General features: G+C 38.2%; 2 protein-coding genes across 3 annotated transcripts in view; one reads left to right on the top strand and one right to left on the bottom strand.

The window, feature by feature from the left end:
- LOC108431559 (centromere protein P) overlaps nt 1-23,349 on the bottom strand; it is a 103,353-nt gene that overhangs the window by 6,791 nt on the left and 73,213 nt on the right. The gene's annotated exons all lie outside the window — the stretch shown is intronic.
- ecm2 (extracellular matrix protein 2, female organ and adipocyte specific) lies at nt 6,416-19,849 on the top strand. Its single transcript, XM_017704798.2, has 10 exons — nt 6,416-6,769; nt 9,054-9,285; nt 12,438-12,626; nt 12,853-13,560; nt 15,103-15,218; nt 15,707-15,842; nt 16,372-16,529; nt 16,871-17,010; nt 17,128-17,454; nt 18,993-19,849. Exons 2-10 carry the CDS (start codon nt 9,063-9,065, stop codon nt 19,159-19,161), a joined length of 2,166 nt encoding a protein of 721 aa, XP_017560287.1. The 5' UTR covers nt 6,416-6,769; nt 9,054-9,062; the 3' UTR covers nt 19,162-19,849.

Genomic DNA, 23,349 nt, shown 5'->3' with positions numbered 1-23,349 from the left:
GGCAACGAAGTTAAAAATTATTAGCAACGTTAATAATTCATTGTTTTATTAATGTGTTAACTTTCACCAAACTGTAACCATGTTTGTTGCTGTGAAACAGGGTAAGATTGTTCTGACTGACCTCCCCCTGGCTGTGATTGGTCCTAATTACTGCATCGTTTGTGCAGAGACCTCCCCCTGACTGTGATTGGTCCTAATTACTGCATCGTTTGTGCAGAGACCCCCCCCTGACCGTGATTGGTCTTAATCACTGCATCGTTTGTGCAGAGACCTCCCCTTGACTGTGATTGGTCTTAATCACTGCATCGTTTGTGCAGAGACCTCCTCCTGGCTGTGATTGGTTTTCTGCATCGTTTGTGCAGAGACCTCCTCCTGGCTGTGATTGGTCCTAATCACTGCATCGTTTGTGCAGAGACCTTCCTCTGATTGTGACTGGTACTAATCACTGAGATATCCTCTGACTGTGATTGGTCTAGATCTAGAAAGGCTGAGACGTACAAACCATTATTATTGTATACTTGGCACAAATACAAGAAGCTTGATTTCCTTTCTGTTGTTTGAAGTATACTGCGAATTTACATTTACTGGTTCCTTTTTTATATAGTCTTTTACAGTTTAAGGTCTCACAGATATGTCCACAGCCCTGCACAACAGAATTAATACTTATGTGCTAGACAGGACCTGTAAAACGTGAACATGTCACTTTACATCCTTAGTGAGCGTTTTAAATGACACATGCCCTGAGGTACCCTGTTGAATTCAAGGAAAGAAATACAGCTCCTTTCTCTAAATCCGCTGACTCCAGACATGCCACAGCAGAGTACTTCAGCTTTCTGGCATAATGTTAAATCTTCCATAACGTTAAGGAAAAAAAATCCATAAGGGAATAGGGGAAACCAGTACTGATACCACCCCAACACCACCACAGTGGAAAAAGACTTAAATCAGAGTTTGAGTGTTATGACTGCTTTCAGAAGGATCTCAGGGTTTCGACTTTATGTGGTTTGTGGCGTTATCCAGACCATAGTAAACAATGGAAATTCTGTGAAGAAAAGACAATGTTTTTCACAACAGAAAGTACTCTAGGAGGGAAAATAAATAAATATCCCCCCCCCCCCGAATACACACACACACACACACACACACATACACACACCCCATATATTTTATATATAAATATATCCCACATATTTTATATTTATATATACACAAACACACACAACCCTCCAGATCTGAAGAATGTATATATGTATATGTATATATATATATATATATATATATATATATATATATATATATATATATATATGCATATGATCAGTGAGATATTTTAAAACATCTGGATGACCCCTACTCACATACTGAAGAGACAGTAAAACACAAGTTCCTCTGATGATGACATCCTCTGTACAGTTCTCAGGCCTGCAGCAGCTGTGCATTCCAGTTATGTGAGTCACAGGTTTTCACCTGAAAATAGAACGCTGTCTCTCCATATCTGAAGATTTAACAGCAATCAAAATTGGAGCTTCAGTTTTGATCTCACTGTCCAAGACCTAATGGGTTTTTAAGACCATCCATAAAATGTTCTCTGGTCTTTGTTTTTGCCTTAGAAGAATCTCAGATTCTTTTACAATCCCTATTTAACACCTGACTTGACAGATGAGCTATTAGCTATGTTCATAGAGAAATGTTTAAAACTGAACTGCGTCTAGTTTCAAGTTTTTTCAAGTTGATTTTGTTAGTTTGCTGCTGATTGATTTATCCACAGTTTTCCCGCAAGCTCTGTCCAGCGTAGTCTGCTGAAGGTGCTGAATATCTTGCTTTAAAAGTTTTTTAAAGGCTATATTTGAAAGCGTGAGCTATAATCACAGATTCTATCAAGCAGCAAACAGCAGCTGGGCTCCAGCCTGCACTACTATGGATGGCTTGAGGGGTCAAAATAGGCAACGAGGTTAAAAAATATTAGCAACGCTAATAATTCATTGTTTTATTAATGTGTTAACTTTCACCAAACTGTAACCATGTTTGTTGCTGTGAAACAGGGTAAGATCGTTCTGACTGACCTCCCCCTGACTGTGATTGGTCCTAATCACTGCATCGTTTGTGCAGAGACCTCCCCCTGGCTGTTATTGGTCCTAATCACTGCATCGTTTGTGCAGAGACCTCCCCCTGGCTGTGATTGGTCCTAAACTGTTCTCTGGTCTTTCTTTTTGCCTTAGAAGAATCTCAGATTCTTTTACAATAACTATTTAACAACACCTGACTTGACAGATGAGCTATTAGCTATTTTCATAGAGAAATATTCAAAACTGAACTGTGTCTAGTTTCAAGTTTACAAAGGTCCAAACAACCCCATGCACAACAACTATACAATATCATATACAGGATGACTCAAAAAGATTCATCCAATTTCCGAATGACTTTTCACTTATAAATCATTACAGAACAACACTGTAATTTGTAAATGGTTTAAATGAACATAAAATTTATTATGTAATTTTAAGTGCTCAGTATGAACCTGCCCTAGCTATACAGACAACATCATTGCCACAGTCAAATTCATCCCATACTTGATTGAGCATGTGGGGTGTCACTGTTCTCATGGCTATTTCAATGTAATTCCAGCGATCATCGTTGTGGAATCATTGCTGACGAAAATCATGTTACACAGTTATGACAGATTCACTATTATTGAAGTGGAGAACGCAGAACGCTTTCTGCTCATCGCAGAATGAAGTGAGCCATCTTCTGGTGACAGTCAGAAGCTCTATGACCCCCTCTTTCAATTGGTATGTGATTGGTTCCTAGGCACCTCACGGTTGTAAAAAATACGGCGCTTTGAAATTGGATGAATCTTTTTGAATCACCCTGTACTATTAGTTAATCTGTTAGGTTATGTAAATTCTAAAGTGTTACTTTATAATATTCACTGAATTATCAAATCAGTGCTCATCTACACTATATTTCCGAAAGTATTCACCTCACCCATACAAATCATTGAATTCAGGTGTTCGAATCACTTCCTTGGCCACAGGTGTATAAAACCAAGCACCTAGGCCTGCAGACTGCTTCTACAAACATTAGTGAAAGAATGGGTCGCTCTCAGGAGCTCAGTGAATTCCAGCGTGGTACAGTGATAGGATGCCACCTGTGCAACAAGTCCAGTCCTGAAATTTCCTCACTACTAAATATTCCACAGTCAACTGTTAGTGGTATTATAACAAAGTGGAAGCGATTGGGAACAACAGCAACTCAGCCACAAAGTGGTCAGCCACGTAAAATGACAGACAGGGTCAGCGGATGCTGAGGCACATAGTGCGCAGAGGTCACCAACTTTCTGCAGACCTCCAAACTTTGTGTGGCCTTCAGATTGGCTCAAACACAGAGAGCCTAATGGAATGGGTTTTCCATGGCCAAGCAGCTGCATCCAAGCCTTACATCACCAAGCACAATGCAAAGCGTCGAATGCAGTGGTGTAAAGCGCCACTGGACTCTACAGCAGTGGAGACGTGTTCTCTGGCTTGACGAATCATGCTTCTCTGTCCAGCAATCCCAATGGATGAGTCTGGGTTTGGCTGTTTCCAGGAGAACAGTACTTGTCTGACTGCAAGTGATTGTGCCAAGTATAAAGTTTGGTGGAGGGGGGATTATGGCGTGGGGTTGTTTTTCAGTTGGGCTCGGCCCCTTAGTTCCAGTTAAAGGAAGTCTTGATGATTCAGCAGACCAAGAGATTTAGCCAATTTTATGCTCCCGACATTTGGGGACAGCCCCTTCCTGTTCCAACATGACTGCGTATCACTGCACAAAGCAAGGTCCATAAAGACATGGATGAGCCAGTTTGGTGTGGAAGAACTTGACTGGCCTGCACAGAGTCCTGACCTCAACCTGATAGAACACCTTTGGGATGAATTAGAGCAGAGACTGCGAGCCAGGCCTTCTTGTCCAACCATCAGTGTCCGAGTTCACAAATTCGGTTCTGGAAGAGTGATCAAAAATTCCCATAAACACACTCCTAAACCTTGTGGAAAGCCTTGCCAGAAGAGTTGAAGCTGTTATAGCAGCAAAGGGTGGGCCAACATATTAAACCTTATGGATTAAGAATGGGATCTCACTCAATTTCATGTGCGTGTGTAGCCAGACGAGCGAATACTTTTGGAAATACAGTGTATTATTTGGGTTATATTCAAGGCCAAGATAAAACTGCGCTCATACTACTCGTGTCACACAAATCTACAATTATATGAAGCCCACATAAAACCTGATATTACTGATGAGCTATTTTCATAAACAAAGTATAGTTAATACAGGAACACTGCAGAGAATAGTTAATACAGGAACACTGCAGAGAATAGTTAATACAGGAACACTGCAGAACCCCTCCTGGATAACTGAGCTCCCTGTCAAGTAGAGTGCAGCCCACTACCCTGCAAATAAAGCTCAATCCCATCGCTCATTCTTTCGGTCAGTACCCAAAGCTCATGGCCACAGGTGAGGGTTGGCATATGCGGAAATACCGTGCAAATTATTATTCACTATAATTAACTTTTACATATTAACTCAACTTTGTTGGAAAGCAATGAAATGCACGACTAGCCATTATTCAACAGGTCTGGAGTAGTAAAACAGTCCCAACTGATGTTACATCTGTTTGACCCCAAGACAGAATTAATAGCACAAACGCTTGAGGACATTGTGTTGCTGCTCAAAGTAGTACAGCGTTTCTAAGCAAAGTCACAGGAGCTAAAGTACATTAATGGGTACGCCTGAACAAGTAGGACTATTCGGTGTCCAAGTCTGCCAGCGCTAACTGCAGACCGTTCTGCTGAACGCTTGTTGTTGCTCTATAAAAGCTATGGAATACACAGTTTTCTGTCATCTGTCCAAGATTGCATTTAAGCCTAACTGATCACCTTCAAATTCTATAATCACGTAAAAATGAAAATAAAAGGTCTGGATTTGTGATTTTCACTGTTGAAGTTTTCACAACATACTTCACCATCAAGGTATAAATGTGGCTGTGCTGCACTTGTGCAATTCTTCTCCCCCCCCAATTATATCACAAAAAAGTCACAAACAATGTATCATCTAATTGTTGAAAACTGTTCTCTGCTACATGCTGATGTCTGGATGAAAATTCCTGCCAACAATACAATAACAAACAAAGGTACAGCCCAAGCTGCTCCTGTAGACTTTCAGTTCTGTACCAGTATCTTTGAGAAATGTACGCTGAATGTGTTTTATCACAGTGTTGAGAAAGATTACACTGTGAAAACGACCAGTTTACAAACTGTTTTACTGTGTAAATTAGCATGGGGCGGTCTGCGAAAGACAACCATAAACCTCAACACGAAGGCGGCATGTCTGCCCATATCAAAGGCTCCATCTTTTTGTTTCTGAAAGAGACAAACAGAATCTCTGTCATCACTGAAATTACATGTCTCAAGAGCACAAAACCCTTGATCTTTACACCCTTGTGGTTGGGTGAGGGTCAGGCACAATGCGTTCAGATTTTATTCTTAGATCAGGGTGTTTCAGGACTTTACAAATACGTGGGAACCTTAATGCACTGGGATGTTTTTCACTCACGGTTTTGAAAACCTTGTTTGTAGGCTACTGATATGGGGACTTCATCAGACCTGCATAAACACTAAGTTAAAAAGAAAGCAACACTTAAATATTTACAAACATCTTATGTCAATAATTGTGAGATGCTTCAGAAAGTAAATGATCCTGTGTTGAAATAAGCCTTAAACTAAAACGAAGGACATTTAACACTTACAAAGCTTCATTCCCAAGTACTTAGTAGTGCTTAGATATTAACTAGAGTCCTAGTTAATAACACCATGTGTCAGTTCTATGTATTTTTACTTGAGTTAAAGCACAAAAGTACAATTTATTTTAAGGAGAACTGATATGTGGAGCTCTTAACTCAGCCTATTACAACTATTTGAAGATCCATTATCTGACGATAATGCTTTATAGCAGTCTACTTCTTCCCTATGTAGGTAGTCCACGAATAAAGACTTATGAAGCATTTAAACCATTATATAAAAGAATGCAAGGAAATAATACAACTTTTGTCATTTTGGAGGAACATTATCTGTATGGCAGTGTATTATAAAGGTCAAAACCATTCAAACTGTGTGCAAGTTATCTACAGCAATGACACAAAGTAGCATTTATGGACCAGAAATGAACCCACTGTCCTTTTGAAACTGGGGACTGCCTGCTTTTGCTTGCACCCACCAATGAAACAAGAGATGGGGCTGGCCAAAAGCATCATTGGGCAAGAAGGTTCTTTTGTTGCAGACCGAAAATTCAGCAACAGATTGCATCCATTCAGCTTATACGCCTCTGGGCCTGAACAAATGCTGAACCTGTACATTTTACATGCACTAAAAGGATGTTTTAACACACAGGTTAATGACAAGGCTTACAGTACCTCTTTTGTCAAGCACACCCCCATTGCCTAGTAATTACGGCAGAGAAAATCACCAACCTCTCTCCAAAAGGGAAAAAACCAAAATACAAAAAAAAAGGACACATTTTGGTCCCGATCCTCTGACTGTAATGCTGAGATACTGAACTGAAGAAGCTGTTGCCTAAGCAAGCCCTGGCTTCTCCTGCGAGCGCAGCCCTGTCTGTTTTAAACATTTATCAGTTCAGAGCAGAGTAGGCGCAGCACTGTCCTAGCGCTGCTGGCAAACCTCTCGTGGCCTGGGAAAAGTGTGGAAATATTTGGCCTCACAAAACTGCCTGCAAACCACTGGTAATGTAAATGACTCTTACTCTTTTCTGTTCTCTCTAAGCTCTCGTCCTTCACTGTGCTGTAAAAGACTTCACTTTCTAATGAAACTGCACTTTTTTTCTTACTTCACAATGTGCATGTTCTTTCAATAGCATGGGTGCATTTGGTCTTCTAAAACACGTAAATAAAAAGGCTGTGTGCCTTAACTGTCTATATTGTAATAAACAGCAGTTAATGCTTAGCTTTTGGACTGAGACCAAGTTTAGTTTCAGCTCTTTAGGAAGCCGCAATGTTTTTTTTCCTCTGGGCTCACTGAGGCGTTTGATAACAGATTTATTTTCCATACAGTGGTAGAAATGCGAAACCTTGTTGTATTGTAGATGAGTTTCACTCCTGCATTACTGAGTAGAACTGAATGTCCACATCAGGATGTCTTCACTCATGGCTGGGTATTTTTGCTCTGCTCCCTCTTAGCTCATTCGGGGATTCTTTCCATCTGAGCCCTGTCATCCTACCGAGCTTTATAATTAAAATGCTTTCCTTGGTTTCCCCCATTTTTTGCCTTCCCATTTTTCTGTTTTCTTCTTTTCCTTAGCCACAGACCCAAACTCTGATTTAATGCTCACCACATGACGCTTTGCCTGAGGCTTGAGTCCACTGTGCTGACACATCCCCATGCATGTTTGCACTTCCTGCCCCCTGCGCAAGTCAACCATGCCCTGCTTGCTGCTTTTCATCATTCTCACAACCAAAATAGCTTTTGTTATTAATTTAGGGTCATTTTGCAGTTGGTATTTGCAGTTTTAATATTTGGAGAAAAGTCTGATGTACTGATGTCCTGCCTACTGCAAGACCTTCGTAATGCAACATTCTTTTCGTGCTTGGCTTTAAGATTTTCCATTATTTGTTTTGGTACAAAAAGTGTTTTCAGGCCAAAAAAAGAAAGGCAGGCAAACTACAGAAGTTGACATTTCCTCATTTCTGTGTTGTACACCATGATGAAGACTCACAACATCTTTGGAGAACTATTAAAAATATATACATATTTGGCAATGCAATATTTGGTAATGTGGTACAAAGTCATGCTATAAAATGCAAAGTCATGTTATTACTCTATCCTGTAATGAAGTAGCAATGAATTGCAGTTAAATTCTTAGTTCTTGTCATCAATTGAATATGAGCAGCACAACATAACTATCAGTAGCCTAATAGCTAGTCAAACTAATGGATGAACTGATGATGCAAGCTAATGGCTAAACTGATGGATGAAGATCGCTGCACCAAAGAAGAGAGTTCCCCAACCTCACATAAACAGACTAGGCTCGATCTACATTCAGGAACAGCTCACCAAGACTAACATTATATTCTTCAACATTTTTTCTTTTTTCATTCTAAAGATTCAAGGCAGCTGTTTTTGAACTGCTTCTACTGATTAGTTTCTCCTTTTTCAAACGGCACCAGTCATTCATTTTCACCAGCGTAAGAGGCCGTGTTCAGAGTAAAGGCAGGGACAGATCTTTTAAATGAAGTTTACTGTGATTGGGTATTTCTTTCTAAATAAAGTAGTGAAGGGACTATTGAATTTTTTTCTTGTACTTTCTAGTTGTTTGAGTTTTCTAGTTTTATTCCAGTTATTTATTCCAGTAACAAGTAATCCCATTACAATTCGAGGAAAGTTCTTAGCAATTTGTTATAGATTACGTTCGAGCATATATATATATAACATTGGGTATTGTTCAGTGTTCAGTATACACACACATCTATTCTTATCTTCTCTTTCAATTGACTGTCTGTATTTACTGTTGTCTGCAGCTGTCCTGTGTTAAATGAAGCACTGTGTCTTGGAGGAAGTGTATTTTGTGACAAAGCTGACTTTAACTGTGCACTGAAATGAACATGAAATAATACATGCACAGCTATCCCAAAACCGGAAAATTGATACTGCCAAAACTCTTAATCATGAGCTTTTTAGGGATTATCAGGGTAAAAAATGTGTTATGACTGTTAACACTAAACATAATACTTAAAAAGTAGTAATTGGTACCTACAACTCATCTAAATAATAGCTTTACTCTAACTTTACCATTTTACTATGAGCTGATGAGGGGTACCATAGTCATCCAGTCTGACTCCAGTGACTGTCCCAAAGCTGGAGTCTGAATTGGTAAAGAAAGACCACTCCAAAGCTGAAACTTGCCATTTGCTGTTAGACTTGTTATTATGGAAACGCGCATGGGAACTATGTATTAAAAGGGGTATATTAGGCACAATGAAGGCTAAGATACCTCTTTGTTTTATTCTACAGACTTCCGCCATGAGACTATGGCTTCTACTCGTTGTGTCGTTTTTCTGCTGCCTCAGCTTCAGTGTTGCCAAAGACCAGAACCGTCCCCTGGCTCGAGGAAGAAGAAGGAGGGGGAAGAAAGTGGTGCGCAAAGGCAAGGAGCCAATACACAGTGGATATAATGGAGCACCGCTTTTCATTGAGTCTTATAAAAGTGTGCAGGAGCCAAAGCCCAACTACAATGTTATTCCAGGTGAGTGTATATTTAGGAGTACCATCACAGGGTTCAGTATTGTGTCACAATATTTCTATGTACAGAAAACTTGTGATGGGAAAAGCACACAAGATGTTTCTTACAAGGAGAAAAAAATTTTTTTTTTTAAATGAACAATACTTTTTTCTTTTTCACACTTGGACATTTGAAAGCAAATCAGTTCAGTGAGGAAATCACTGAAATGTTCTGCTGAGATCAGTCAACAATGATCATAACAGTAACTAAAGATGGCTGCACTTAAAATCTCATTACAGGTGAAGGAATTTCTCCAAGATATAACTGATTTAATAAAACAACTGTGATATTATGTTTATAATAATACTACTACAAGTGATATGATTGTATGGTTATGGCATTTTGAATATAGAATAATAGATAATGAAAGTCTTATACAGTACTGAACAAAAGTGGTGCTGATGCTCTGAAAAAGGCCTTTTTATTGGGAAGTAAGCATTGTTTTTGCACTTTTTTAGAATAAATAATAAATAATATTGATATAAATAGCATCTAATGTATGTCACATAATGTGTTCATTTAACCACTTGGAAACCTTTTCTTGTGGCAAGCTGGCATTATTTATAATGATCATCCAATATCTTTGCTTTTCAATACGTCATTAAATTAAATAAGGTGTGCTGGTGCTTTTTTCCAAGATACAGTTTTAAACAATGCCCTTAGGTGCCTAAGACTTTTGCACAGTACTGTATGTGAAAGGAACAACAGGTCTAGTTTACACAGTGGTGGACGAAGTACACAAATCATGTACTTAGGTTAAAGTAGAGATACCCAAGGTAAAATATTACTCCAGTAAAAGTCCTTACTCTAGACCTCAACTTGAGTAAAAGTACAAAAGTATTTGCCTCCAAATGTACTTAAGTATCGAAAGTAAAAGTACTAAAAGATTAAATTATGACTCTAATGTCCTGTTATCATTTTTATAACAAGACTCGCTTCATGAACTCATTTTAGGGGAAAATACTCCAGTGTCTCTTGGTAAACCAGTCTTTTAACAGAACGTCATTAATTAGTCTGACACTGACGTCTATTAAAATGATGTGATTGTGAGACACAAAACAAAAGGCAAACAGTTTCCATCAGGGAGAACAGAGTGGCTCTGAAATCACTTTTTACAAACAAGCAAAGTTTCAGTTTAAGATTACTTTCTAACTTAGTTACAAGTTGAATAAAAAATTGCTTTCAACACAGGATCACAAATACGTTTTCCTATGTTGATCTGTAGGTCTCTGTTCATAAACATAAACTAACCAAAACTAATTTACTATAAAATGAAATCGTGTTTGTATAAATTCAGAAAAAAGGAAAGTCACGACTGCATATGTGTACATATATCTATATTGTGGTCTATTTACAAAAAGTTAGGTTAGTTCCATCATTTAGATAGACATATCTATCTTTACGCTGCTGCACTGATGTTGAACCGAGTGCTGCCCTGGGTCGGTATGACCAACAGGTCAAAACAAGCTCAGAACAAAGTGACTACTGTGCCCTGATTGGTGTTCTTGCTTTGCGCTTCTTTTGTTTTGACATATTATGTTTTTATACACACAAAAACCAAAATCAATGGCAGATTTTGAATAATGAAGCAGAGTAAAAAGTAAGATACTTGACTTTGAAATGTAGTGGAGCGAAAGTAAAAAGTCACCCAGAATGGAAACGCGTAAATAAAGTACAGATACACGAAAAAAACTACTTAAGTACAGTAACAAGTTACATTTACTTAGTTACTGTCCACCACTGAGTTTACAAAGATCAATTTCTCAATGTTTTAAGACCTGCGCAAAAACCTAATTTGCTTCCAACTTTCTCAGGGTTAGACTTGGGTTATACTTCCCACTCTTAAGGACTAGTGGTGTTTCCTTAAAGCAAACTTTCTGAAACCATCTATTGGTTTACATGACCATACTGCCCATGGTGGTAAGTCACACTGGCCACATGATTATTGGCTACATGTCTTAGTTGGGCAGCCAAAGGGTGACACTGCAATTCTGGTCATACCAACATCACACCACAATATGAAATAGCTGGTCTCACAATATTCTTTGTAAGAATGAAGTATGCAATTTAATATAAACCTCAATTTCAAAAAAGTTAAGTATGTGAAATGCTAATAAAAACAGAAATCAAGTCAACAGTTAATCCTAAATTAAACTTATTATTAAGTCTTTTATCCTACAAACCTTCACACAGACCACAATACATGTTTCTACTGTGCATCAGTAGTCTTATTTTTTATGGATGCAGCAACAAGCATGTGTTTATCAACAATGTTTTTTCAAAGTATTCAAGGCTATCTGATGATAGATATCACAGAAACATGTTAGGTTTCAATGCAGAGCTGGCTGAAGGAACAAAGGTCCGGCATCCAGTTGTGTTTTCAGTCTTGCCCTTTCCACACAAAGATTTCACTGGAGTCTTTTAATGATATTGTATTCTAAAGATGGTGAAACACAGAAAAAAATGTATTCACTCATTGAGGAAAACTGGGTCTCATTCACCAATGGTTCTTAAGAAGAAATTTCTTCTTAAAATCCACTTACAGAGTTTTCACAAAGATTCTGCCATTAAAGGTTTTGGGATTTCTTTGTAGGTAAAAACAGAATCTACACACAAAATAACAAAAACAGAGTGAACAATTCTGTGGTTTAAGAACACATCATGAATCTGATGTGGACCTTTTCTTAGGACCTTACTCAAGAACAAATTTAATGAGGCCCAATATTTTTAAACCATTAAATGATTTGCTGGCAGAAGCCTCGACCCACCTCGCTCCTAAAGGTCTAGGCCTTTCCTGGATGCTCCTTTTCTACCCAAGCAACATCAGATTTTTCAGATGTTTCTGGACATGTCCCAATGTTCCTTTTCTTCAAGTTTCCCTGTCCCAACTTTTTTGGAACTTGTTGCAGGCATTAATGTCAGAATAAGCATATATTTACAAAAAACACTGAAGTGGAAAACAAACATACATCAAAACATACATCTTGTTATTGCACTATTGGTTTAATGACAAAGTGGATTTTCATATTACTGCTTTTTTATTTCCCTTTCACATACCATCTCGACTTTTTAGGAATTCAGGTTTTTTGTGCATTTATCTGAGCTGTATTTTTCAGGGAACACAGGACAGTGTGTGTTTCGGGGCATCACTATGTTCGATAAAACTGTGTGGTCACCAAAGCCCTGTGTCACCTGCCTATGCTCCAGTGGAGAAGTGGTGTGTGATGAAATACAATGCCCTCTGCTACACTGCCAACTCAAATTTAAACCCATTGGGGAATGCTGTCCAGTCTGCATTGACTCAGGTAAATTCCAGCTAAACACTTTTTATGCAACTGCATCAAACCGACTGATAGGTCAACATGTGACTGATTGTTTTACACAGTTCATGTTTTTCATGTTAACGTCTACTACGGAGCTACTGTTCAGTTCAAGATTTGCTTCTAATGTTCTCTGTCTGTTTTGTACTTTCTTCCTCTTTTATTACACATTCCTCTGATCACTCTACATGTGTTTCTGCCAAAATCGCAGTTCATGACGTTCCTGAAAACTCTGGTGATTCTCCCGTTCCTAACGATCCGGATTACGGTACAGCTCCACAAGTCCATGCACACAGTGACGAAGGTCCAAGAGGGGATAAGTACAAGGAAGAAGAGGAGCGCCATCGTAAGAAAGATGCAGAACACAAAAGGAGAAAGAAGCAAAAGAAAGAAGAGGAAAGACTGAGGAAAGAGCTGGAGGAAGAACAGCAAGCAAAGGAGGAAAAGGATGCAGCAGAGGAGAAGAGGAGGAGGATGGACGAACACCGACGGTTTGAGGAGGAGAGGATGAGGAAGCTGGACATGGAACAGAGGGAGATGCTGAGGGTTTTTGAGGAAGCGGCAGAGAGAGTCCAGCATGGACTGAGAGTGAATGATGATGAAGAAGAGGAAGAAGAGATCTGGTTGAGAGGTGATGTTTTCCAAATGCCATCACATGAGCCAACCCCTGCAAGCCTTCCACCACTGTCAGCCCCGCCTCCTGAGAACAGTCAGGAGGATGAGGAGGGGGAGGAGGATGAGGAAGAAGGGGAGGAAGGAAAGAAGAAGGAGAAGGAGAAGGATGAGGAGTCTCGGAGGATTACCTACTCACTCCCTAAAGGCTGCACAATCTCTGATGTCATTGTCTCCTGTGAGAATGCCAAACTTACTAGCATTCCTGCTCTTTCCATCCCTGAGCTCAAGTCTCTCAGTCTGGAGGGTAAGAAAGTCAACACAACCGAACACAGGACAAACCAAGTCATAGATCTGCCTGACAGTAAATAACTATTACATAATGATGATATGATATCATTATCATATTACATCACAGTATTATCTCCCTGGAGCTCAGGAGGGTAACATCGTAACATAATTTATCTATCTAACTAGTCAGGTTTTATCGGAAAAGAAAACCTTGTCTCTCCAAATGGTAACTTTACAGGAGTAGGAAATGACCTCTTTACTTTGAATGTAATTCAATGGAAACAGACTTTTACTCAAATCATTTGGGTAATTACTTTTGGTCCATTCATCATAAAATTTGCATACAATGTAAAATACAATGTATTATTACGACCACAGCGAGTTGTTCTTCAATTGTTCTTCAGTGTTCAGGACCCCCATGGACCCTCTCCAAGCAGGTACTATTTGGGTGGTGGATCATTCTCAGCACTGCAGTAACATTGACGTGGTGGTGGTGTGTTGGTGTGTGTTGTGCTGGTTAGAGTGGATCAGACACAGCAGTGCTGCTGCAGTTTTTAACACCTCAGTGTCACTGCTGGACTGAGAATAGTCTACCAACCAAAAATATCCAGCCAACAGCGTCCTGTGGGCAGCATCTAGACTAGAGGATGACCAACACAAACTGTGCAGCAGCAGATGAGCTATCGTCTTTGACTTCTTTTGACATCTCTGATCCTTTGACATCTACAAGGTGGAACAACAAGGTAGGAGTGTCTAATAAAGTGGACAGTGAGTGGACACAGTGTAAACTCTAGCAGCACTGCTGTGTCTGATTCACTCAGACCAGCACAACACACACTAACACCACCACCACCTCAGTGTTACTGCAGTGCTGAGAATGATCCACCACCCAAATAGTACCTGCTCTGTGTGGGTCCATGGGGGTCCTGAACAGTTGAACAAAAACTTGCTGTGGTCGTAATAAAACCTGATCTCCATTTTTGTTGTTTTTTACATAATTTGAAAATGACTGTTGTCCTTTACATTGTATGTAAATTTCATTTCCACCAACCAAATAGTACCTGCTCTGTTAGGGTCCATGGGGATCCTGACCACTGAAGAACAGGGTAAAAGGGGGCTAAGAAAGTATGCAGAGAAACAGATGTATATATTAAAAGGATTAAAAAAGATCACCAAATGGTGTAGCTGCCTAATGGTGTAGCTGCCTAATGCTTCACGTTACTGTTGGGAATAACAATATATTTTTGGGAATAACCTACATTTTTGCCATACCACCAATCCTTAAAACAACATCATAATAGCAATTTAAGCAGTCAGCATTACGTAAAATGATACATTTGGAATAGGATCGACAAATAAATGTGCTTCCATAATAATTAACCTATAGAACTATTCTATTAATGTTAGAGACACTTCAGTCTTAGAAGAACAAAATATCTCTGTTCTTGATCTGGTTTTAGCATGATACACAAAGAATTTACATCAAAGATTGTAATAGCACATCAAAATCAATGCATTTGCAGTATTTAACAAGTGCTTTTATTTTGTAAATCCACAGGTAATGCGATCACTACCATTCCAGGGGGTGCGTTCAATGGCGTACCAAATTTGGAATGGATAGATCTGGGAAAAAATAAGATCTTGTCGTCAGGAATTGACCCTCAAGCATTTAAAGTAAGGACCATTTTAAAAGTGTAGTATATATACATACATTAGGCCTAATAATAAAACAATGAATACGGCCATAATCACAAATGACACCACCACATTTCCAAACCTATCAAAACATATTTCCTTAAGCATGACTTGAGACAGATCAGTACTGACAACAGTTTACATAAGGGCTGAGGCCTTTCACAGCCATTTCAAATAAAAACAGAATTCCATGGCACACGAACAAGAGAAATATTAGAGACGCCGTGCTGTTCAGCTCTTTCTTTACCTTCACTTGTGCTCTGTAGTCTGCTAAATAAATTAGTGCTGGGTGGTTCTGATAAAACTAATAAGATTTATCACTGGGTCTGATAACAATTAGCTGTTTTAATAGTTATAGAATATGTTTATTATGACGAAGGGTGGTGTGTAAACAGTTAAATTGTAGTAAAAGTAATTTAAATTTAAAGATGTTAAAGTATGAACTTGTTTTTTTTTTTTGTTTACAGAGCCTTAAATTCCTAACCCGGCTATACCTGGATGGAAATTTGCTGAAAGAAATTCCTCAAGGGCTTCCACCTACTCTACAAGAACTGAAGATCAATGAGAACAACCTACAAGGGATTGATGAAAAGGACCTTGAAGGTAAGTTATCTGTACCACACAATCTGTCTTGAGGAAATATGATCTAATTTCTCACTGAGGCTTCTCGAACAGCTACACATCCTTTCAGACCCATAGCGCTGAGATGTGTTCTCACAGTGGAAGGATGGACAGAAACACCTGTGGATGTTTTCAGATCTGAAGCAGCTTGATTTTCTCCTCTCTCTCAAAGATGAAAGCTTTAAGTGCTGTTTATCTAATGGGGACAGTTTTGGTGTCTACCAGGTGGTTGTTAGGAGTCCCATCTTCTCTGTAGCTTTTAATCAGTTTATTTTACAGTTTACTTATTTTCATTCGACTTTCCTCTTCCTTACGCAATTGCATTATCTTGTGTCTAATATACTCAGAAATATTCTCCTGAAAATGAATAATTTGCATTTAATGTCAGTTTTGACTAGAAATAAGTAAACTAAAGGGGGTATCTGTCTTTTATATAGTACTGTCTCTAGGCCACTGTGTTCTCCAAAGTTACAAAACACTTTTTAAAACACACTGGCACAATTTCTGGCAGGTCTAAGCAGTTTGGTTACCTTGGAAATGGAAGCAAATTCATTGAATGAAGAAAATGTAAATGCTCAAGCCTTCAGGCCAACGAAAGAGCTCACCTATCTACGGATGGGCAGAAACTTCTTCCGCACTATTCCTCAAGGTCTACCACCATATTTGCAGGTATTTGTGCCATGAAGGCAGATTATCTACAAAATCAGAGCCAACTATGCAGAGTTCTCTCTTACATATAAGGATATTTAAAGATAAATAAGAAACAAATACAAATGCATTTTTGACCTTAATATATGTTTAAAATATCATTTACAAACCAGCACTGGTTTACCTGTAAAATGGTTTAAAACTAACACAGTAATTTATGGTTTACCTAAGTCATATCCGTAGCACAATGACTAGATACATCACTAGCCTTTGGGACCACCACAACTAATATAACTGCCTTGTTAAAATGTTCAGTGTTATTATTCCACACAAGACAAATGATTCTACACTTTGTTTTTCAGGAGTTGCATCTTGAACATAATTTAATTGAGGAAATATCTGAAGGAGCTTTCAATGAAACTAAAACCCTAAATGTCGTTGTGCTGCGACACAATAAAATAGATGAATCACGCATTGCACCTTTAGCCTGGATTGATCACAGGTATGTGCTCTTGAAATATGCTAATTCCTTATGTTTTTTTTCTGGGAAATATAGATATTTCCAATTTAATGTATACAACATGAATAAACAACACCTCTTTTGTGAATGTCCTAAAAGGAACCTGGAATCGATCGATCTGTCATACAACAAACTCCACTTGGTTCCATCGTTCCTGCCAAAGTCTTTGGTTCACCTGGGACTGGTGGGCAATCGGATTGAACGCATCCCAGGATACGTATTTGCACATTTGGAGCCTGGTCTGGAGTACCTGTACCTATCGTACAACAAGCTGGATGGTGATGGTGTGGAACCAGAGTCTTTCTTTGGATCGCTGAAAACCATGACAGAGCTTTGTCTAGACCACAACCAACTGACCAGTGTCCCTTCTGGTGTTAGTGAGATGACATCACTACATTTCCTCAGACTAAACAACAACAACATAAGGTGTGATTCATTTTTGTCATTTCTTCTATAACAAGGCACACTAAAGTTAAAGTTCATGGGCCCACTATAACTGTACTATGATTACCTTGCATTGCCAAAATAAATCTGCAAAGAACTTTATATCATCTTAAACCAAGGGTCAGTAATATGTGGCTCTTTTACTGCCCTGTTATCCACAGCAGTATTAGATTTTTTTTTTTTGGGTTAAATTTTTTTTTTTTTAAATCAGCCTTTGCAATAATAATTTCCTGATACGCTTAATCTGCAACGAGAAACTGGTAAACACTAAAAATTCACAAAGCTGAAGTCAGCTTCTCATTTGAATTATCCAGTTCCACCTTAAATACAGCAGTAGTTACATGTTTACAGCCAAGATGGTAAAATGGACATAAGATGTTGTGTCTTCCATAGTGATTTAATTTTTGTTGAAAAGACAAAATGGCTCTTCTGAATATTTGGGTTGCCGACCCCTGTCCTAAACATAACACATCCATTCACATGCTGTTAGAAATTAAGGTTCTGTGCAGGTACATTTTTCATTAATCAAGGTACAAACCATATAAATGTTCCCTCAAAGGAACAACAGTGGTTTTAAGGTCCAATTCTGTACCTTAAATTTTTTCCCAGGTGAAAAATACATATCTACACATTTTCATGACCTAGAGTTTTAAAAAAATCCCATTTGAATAAACATACAACTGCAGAAATCCCTTTATGAGGCATGTAAACACACAGTCTAAAACAAAATAGTTCTCATTGGAGGCCATGCAAGCATCAGGTGGCTGAGTCTGGCATGCAAGTGAGGCTTTCTGAAAAGTAGGAAAGCAAACGGACAAGCAGGAGGCCCCATGGTGCTCAAACTGGAGAGCAGATCACAAAAGCCATCTGGTGCCAACTTTAGCTAAAAAAAAAAAAAGGTGTGAAAATCTATATTATCAACAGTAAGTTGGTGGATATAATACAATATACTGAAGGCACAGAATTATGGTTCGACTAGATGGCTGCAACTGGATGGTCTGAGACATTATAAAATATAATTGCTGTCCAAAGAAAAACAAGCATCTCCAAAATAGTAAGTTTACATGAGACGGCACAAACACATGTACCTTTTAATGTAAGTTAATGTAAAGAGGTTTTATTCCAAGTGATTTTGGAGCTTTTCAATTGGTCCAATCATCATGAAATTTTCACCCACCATAATGGACCGCTGGTGTGTTGAAATAATGTAGAAAAATAAAAATCGACAAAAATTAAGATACATGGTCGTCTTTGGACAGTGATGTTATGCTAGTGCCTAAATATGCTAGCTAAAAGTTAAATCTAGAATGGATGGGTTCACATGCTGCAGGCTTGGCCCACCCAAGACACACTTGCCTACACTGTAACAGGGATCTATTACAACTGCAGCAAACAAATACTTGTTTTCATTTTCAAATAATAATGTTTTCATTAATCCATTAATCTGGGAATCTAAAGCAATTTTTGCTCTACAAAAATCTCTGAAAGATTATGAGCATTTCAAACGTTTCACCCAACAGGCACATCGGAGAGGACGATATCTGTGACCTGCAGAACGAGGAGGATTCACACATTGTAGCCCTACGTCTCGAGAACAACCTCCTCAACCCACGGAAAATCCCTCCAGCAGCGTTCTCTTGTGTTAGGTCTTATTCCAGTGTCGTTTTGAAGCCTCAAAGGATTAAGTAACAGCCTATTAAGTATGCTCATTTTACTCTGTCATTTAGGTTCTTCCAAACGATTCATAATGTATAATATTCTGCATTGAGATCACTGTCAAATGTACTAATCGCATTATGACAGAAGACTTTCACTGGCTCTCAGAAATGAGTCAGTTGCTTACTGGTAGGTGGAACATGTCAGCAGATGTCTGCGGTTGTTGGCACCTATTTAAACTCTTTCTGTGCGTCCTAAAGGGACACGTTTAACTTTCCAATGCGCCAGTAAGGGAAAAATGGCAGAACAGAAAAACCCAGGCATGGGTTTCAGTGCATGTTGGGATATGATTCTGTACACATCAGTATTCTGTTTCAGGTTGAATTTGTCATATTGCAGCTACTTTAAAAGAAAGTGTGGCTTCTCAAAAATGAACTATGTAATAGCTTATACAATTGTTGTACCATGAATGTGTTTTACATAACTCCACTAAAAAAAGGCTAACAGATGGTTACTACTGACTTTAAATTTTTATATGTTGATTTATTTTCACAGTATTCATAAAAAAGCTCCACACTACAGGGGCACTTTTTTTTTCCAAAGCAGATATTTGATTTTCAACAAATTCACTGACGTTCTTATTTACCACTACACTTGGCTGGCTCAGAATTAAGTGGAATATCCATATTTAATATGGCGTTTAATAAAATGCATAAGACTACCCTCTAAGCATCTTTCATTTTTACACTTGATTAAAGTGGAATTTCACAGATTTTTCCAAACTACTGGATAATTCAGTAGTTGAGATGTAAACAAAGTCATTGAGAGTGATTTGAGGTGAAATGGTTCACTGTAGAGAACAGTGGAGGTGATGGAAACCAGGGCTCATGATAAATGTAAACAAAAAATTTATTCTGTTTGGCCTCAAAATAAACAAATGTATTTTCAAATTATGTTATAAGCCAAAACCATCTCCTAACTATCAACACAGTCTCAGACATCAGGCAGTGAATTCATGAGCACCTTATGCTATAGTTTACTGTGATGTAGCTTTTAGAAGCATTAAACTCTTCAGACGTCTGACTTCTATCATCACCACTGTGAGCAAATCTGAACACAAAGAATGGAATTTCACACTAAACCAAAACTGAAAATAACTTTGTTGTACATCTTAGCCATTTAATTACTCAGAAACAATGAAAAATCACTAAAATTCCACTTTAAATGAACTGTTACTGGACATAGATTAATCATTTCGGATGTCTGCATGTTCTGATATCAGGGCTTACGTGAAACAGTAGATGCAAAAGTATTGTGATCAGCTGCAATTTAGCCAACAGCTTTAAAAACGTGGAATGTTTTTAAGTACAAACACACTCTATGACCAGATTTCTCAAGAATAATAAGAACATATGGTTCATATATATATATATACACAGCCCTCCTGTTTCCAAGCAACTCAAAGCAGCATTGCTAGATCGGAGATTCTCTAAATCTTACTCACCTTCTAACTAAAGAGTCTTAGGAACCCATATGTAATGAATTGTCTCTACAAACTAAAATGATCAGGCCTGTCAGGCCACGTTTTATTGTGGTTCTTTATGGATGTGAAAGCTGCACAATAAAAAAAAGAGAGACAGGAACGATACTGATGACTTTGAACTCCAGTCTTGGTGAAGTCTTTTGAGAGCACCTTTGACAACAAAGAAAAAAATGTATTATTGATCAAATCCAGTCTCACCTCTCAGTGAAAGCCCAGATAACCAAACTGAAGCTCTTATTTTGGACATGAGGGAAGAACCAATACATTAGGTAAAGCTATTATGCTTGGAACAGCTGAAGGTAAAAGGGGAAGATGGCCAGCAACAAGATGGATGGAGACAATTAGAGTAACTATGAACAAGTTAGGCCCAAAACAGACATGAGGATATTCTGGGGAAAAAACACTACTCATATGGTGACCAGGAGACGGAACCGATTTGACCGCACTTAATAATATTAATTGGACAAGAATTTACTTTGAATGTCTATTTGCAATGAATAATAACAAAGAATAAAATACATATTCAGACATAATCAGCCTCTATTTCAGCTGACCTAACAGTGTGTACACAGTACAGTATGAAAATGATCACCCTTCATTTATTTAATTTCCAGTCAAACTGGTCATTCACTACAAGTTATTCAATTTTCAGTGTCAGGAAAAAGAAAATCTCAAAAACGGAGTATAATTCTGTCCAGGATTTAGAGCGTCTACGTTCTGCCTTATTCAAAGCTTCCATTCTTTTCTGGAGACTTGCTTTCAGGTTTTCAAAGAAGTCTGCAGGGATACTTCCAAAGTTCAGACTTAAAAGCTGGGTGTGTTCTCTGCTTCTAACCATCCCAAACACACTCAGTCATGTTTAGTTCTGGACTCTTGGAGGCAAGTCCATTGTTCTAAGAACACCAGCAGCTTCTTTATTTGATGTGTCTTAGACTAGTAAAACAGCCCCCATAGTGTTGTCTTCTCAGAGTGGAAGGATGGACAGAAACACCCATGGAGCTTGATTTTTTTTCCCCTCTCTCTCAAAGATGAAAGCTTTAAGTGCTGTTTATCTGATGAGGCTGGTTTTAGTGTCTATCAGGTCTCACATGGTTGTTAGGAGTCCCATTTTCTCTGCAGTTTTTATTCATTTTTAAAATTCAGTTTTGGAAACTAATTTTTTTCTTTCCCTTTTCTACCTCAAAGTCCTCAAAAATCTGAAATTACTAACTTGTAATTAAAGTCATTTTGACTAGAAATTATATACTATAAGTATCCACACAGTCATGTGCGGGTCAACTGCAGTTTGTTCTTGGGTCACAGATTTTTCCAAACACTTCATTAGACATTTTAGTCTAATGCTCCTCAAATAAAATAACCCTGGAATAACCATGGGATCACAGGAATGACCCCTTAAGCTTCAGATTCTCTGCCACACTGTTTAAACGTAGCCAAAAATGAGTCACTGCTAACAGCTGTTCTCAGAAACGTAGTATGAACTGTGAGTAATGATGACGTTGGGCAGCATTTTTCTGTATTATAATGTAATAAAGTCTCTCAGTAATGCATTTATATACTGAATATATGCTTTCAGGAATCTGAAAATGTTCTGACATTCAGGCATACTACATGAAGAAAGAAGAAGACTGCCAATAAGAGGAGGCAGGGAGGGAATAAGTGTCTATTACAGTTGTCCATTGCCATCTACCATTGTTGGATATTAGATTACACATTTCCTACAACTGCTGTTTGTGCATTAGCAGCTTGTCAGTTTTGGAAGTCATAGACAAATAGTAATTACTACCAGCAGGAACTGCTGTACATACATTAAGTGGTACCCCAGTTTGAGAACTGTTACCATTTCGGAAAAAGTGATGGCTCTTGAGGCTGGGGGAAAATGCTCTAAAACTTTAATAGAGGAGGACTTCCATCATTTACAAGTTCCTTGCCAAACCTACACATATTTGGCACCACTTAGCATGCCATAAATACAACCCTAGGAAGATTTTGTGCTGTTGCAAGCACATTGTCATGTTATGCCCTGGAAAACTGTTATATAACATTTAGAAACACACAAGAGTTTAGGTATATTAGATACTGACGTTCAATCTAGCTGACATTTAAGAGTTACACCCACTTTTTCACTGATGAATTGGTTTGAATTAATTCTGCTAATGTTATTTTGGCATAACAAATGAATTTATTTGCATATGGTTGCAATTCAAACAAAACCTGTGTTCATATTTGTTTTTCAATATTTTCACATAAAGGCTTTACATTGCATTGATATTTCTTGATGAATGGACCAGTAAAGATGGTCCAAAAGTACCTGGAAAAAATCATTTTACATGAACTTCCATTACAAGTTAAGAATGTTTTCATCTTTCTCCTGTAAAATTATCATTTTTTTGAAGATTTTGTTCTGACAGTGACATTGAAAGGATCAGGTTATTATGTATATTATTTTCTGTCTAAAGTCTACATGAAATATTTTTCAGTTAACCAAAAACCAAAACATAAAAAAAACATGGATTTAGATGGCTACTTTAAAAAATGTATATATATATATATATATCACAAATTAGGCAATATTATGTTTCCTCCAGCCCCAAAGTATTCCAATACATGTGAAATAATACAATGGCAAGAAGCCACCCACTCACGGTGTGCAGGAACGTGAGGACCTACCCGAGGAACCT

Source organism: Pygocentrus nattereri, chromosome 21 (genome assembly GCF_015220715.1).
Source record: "Pygocentrus nattereri isolate fPygNat1 chromosome 21, fPygNat1.pri, whole genome shotgun sequence".
In the NCBI taxonomy this organism is placed as follows: Eukaryota; Metazoa; Chordata; class Actinopteri; order Characiformes; family Serrasalmidae; genus Pygocentrus; species Pygocentrus nattereri.
The sequence above is the reverse complement of the archived record's forward strand: the minus strand, read 5'-3'. Positions and strand labels throughout refer to the sequence as shown.

Bases quoted from the DNA above. Each gene is read 5' to 3' on its own strand.
- ecm2 (XM_017704798.2), top strand. From the start codon at position 9,063: ATGAGACTATGGCTTCTACTCGTTGTGTCGTTTTTCTGCTGCCTCAGC. The intron at 15,219-15,706 runs GTAAGGACCATT...TTTTGTTTACAG, and splicing joins TTGACCCTCAAGCATTTAAA to AGCCTTAAATTCCTAACCCG. The intron at 17,455-18,992 runs GTGTGATTCATT...TTCACCCAACAG, and splicing joins CTAAACAACAACAACATAAG to GCACATCGGAGAGGACGATA.